Source organism: Penaeus monodon, chromosome 27 (assembly GCF_015228065.2).
Source record: "Penaeus monodon isolate SGIC_2016 chromosome 27, NSTDA_Pmon_1, whole genome shotgun sequence".
NCBI classification, from domain to species: Eukaryota; Metazoa; Arthropoda; class Malacostraca; order Decapoda; family Penaeidae; genus Penaeus; species Penaeus monodon.
In genome coordinates, this window is record NC_051412.1 from 24,870,308 (window position 1) to 24,871,658 (window position 1,351).

Here is a 1,351-nt window from a genome sequence, read left to right on the forward strand (position 1 = left end):
AGCATTACAAAAATCTCAATGTATGCACATTCAAATACTTTTCATTTTGAAATACAAGCACATTACAAATATCAGTGATACACATGGCTGTTCTCCTTTGCAAATAAAAATGAAATCAAGTGACAATTTTAAAAACATTGTAGGTCACACCTACATTAAAATCAAAATAGTAAGCTACTACCTCTCGTGGAGTCTTGAAGCCAAGCCCGACTTTGATGTTTCTACGCTTGGGTTTGCCCTTCTTAACCTTGTCGGGCTTGGCAGTATTGAAGATTTTGAGCTGCTTCTGGAAAGCCTTTTCACTCTGGAACAACCATGCAAGACTAGCATCAAGAGGTTAAACACAAAAGCAAGGACAAAGCATAAAAGTAACCTTGGAAGAGGATACCAATGAAAGAATCATTACCCAAGAGTCATGAGTAAAATGTCTGATTCTTATGTCCTCTTCTAAGACCACTTTCTGCAGCACTAGGAAGGAAGGACGCGTGGCACACTTAGCTTGCGAAGGGTGGTTAGAGACACAGCCCGACACAGCAAAACAGAACACACACTACGTCAGCATGCCCTCTAGCTGGTCTAGCTAGGGATAGCAGCAACTATAGCTGCCAGCTTACCTCGCGGGGGGCTTTGAAGCCCAGGCCCACCTGGCGAGTGTACCTTAAACTACGCTGCTTCTTTTTTAAGCCCTTTTTGCGGTTCAGTGGAACACCGGACTGCTTTTGGTAGGCACGTTCACTCTGCAATCAGCTGTTGTGTTAATGTTTACTTAGCCACAGATGATCCAGACCAAAGTGGGTGAACCATGTCTGTTAGCAACAATTTCAAAGAATGACAAGGTTTACATTCACAAGTAAATTTAACCTGTGTGACCTTGATCTTGAATGTTTAATTTCAATGTACCCACTTCAGTCTGAGATCTTGGCAAAACTTCCATGAAATTTTTTTGAAAAAATGGGCCTAACATTTTCTTGTTTGAATAACCTGAAATTTCTAGAAATATTGATAAAATATTTTGTACAACTACGTACTACAAAGTAAATTGAATATGATATAAAAGATAGATTTTTTGTGAATTAGCTGGCATTTAAAATATTAGATGAAACTTTGGTTGATAATACAAGTCTGAAACTGCAATTACAAATGGTAGAAAAGTCATTGCGAGACACCTGCTGTGACTGTCCCCACACTTTCCGTGCTATGGCAAAAATGGCATGCCCCTCATGGCACTTAACATGTTGGGTCTAAGTGCCTAGCTGCCTCCACATTGACCAAAATCTAACAGCCTTATTCGAGTGTTGAATCTCCAGGGTGGCCTGTAGGCCTGGCAGATACAAACACATGCACTGTATCA

The 1,351-nt window shown here is 40.5% G+C and overlaps 1 protein-coding gene across 2 annotated transcripts in view; it reads right to left on the reverse strand.

The window, feature by feature from the left end:
* Nucleotides 1-1,351, reverse strand: part of LOC119590715 (40S ribosomal protein S11-like) — a 6,534-nt gene that overhangs the window by 1,766 nt on the left and 3,417 nt on the right. Inside the window, exon 2 of one of the 2 annotated variants that reach the window (XM_037939404.1) lies at nucleotides 182-304. In XM_037939404.1, coding sequence (XP_037795332.1) covers nucleotides 182-304 — 123 coding nt within the window. Of the gene's footprint in view, nucleotides 1-181; nucleotides 305-614; nucleotides 738-1,351 lie in introns of both variants that reach the window. The other variant, XM_037939403.1, reaches the window with a different exon arrangement.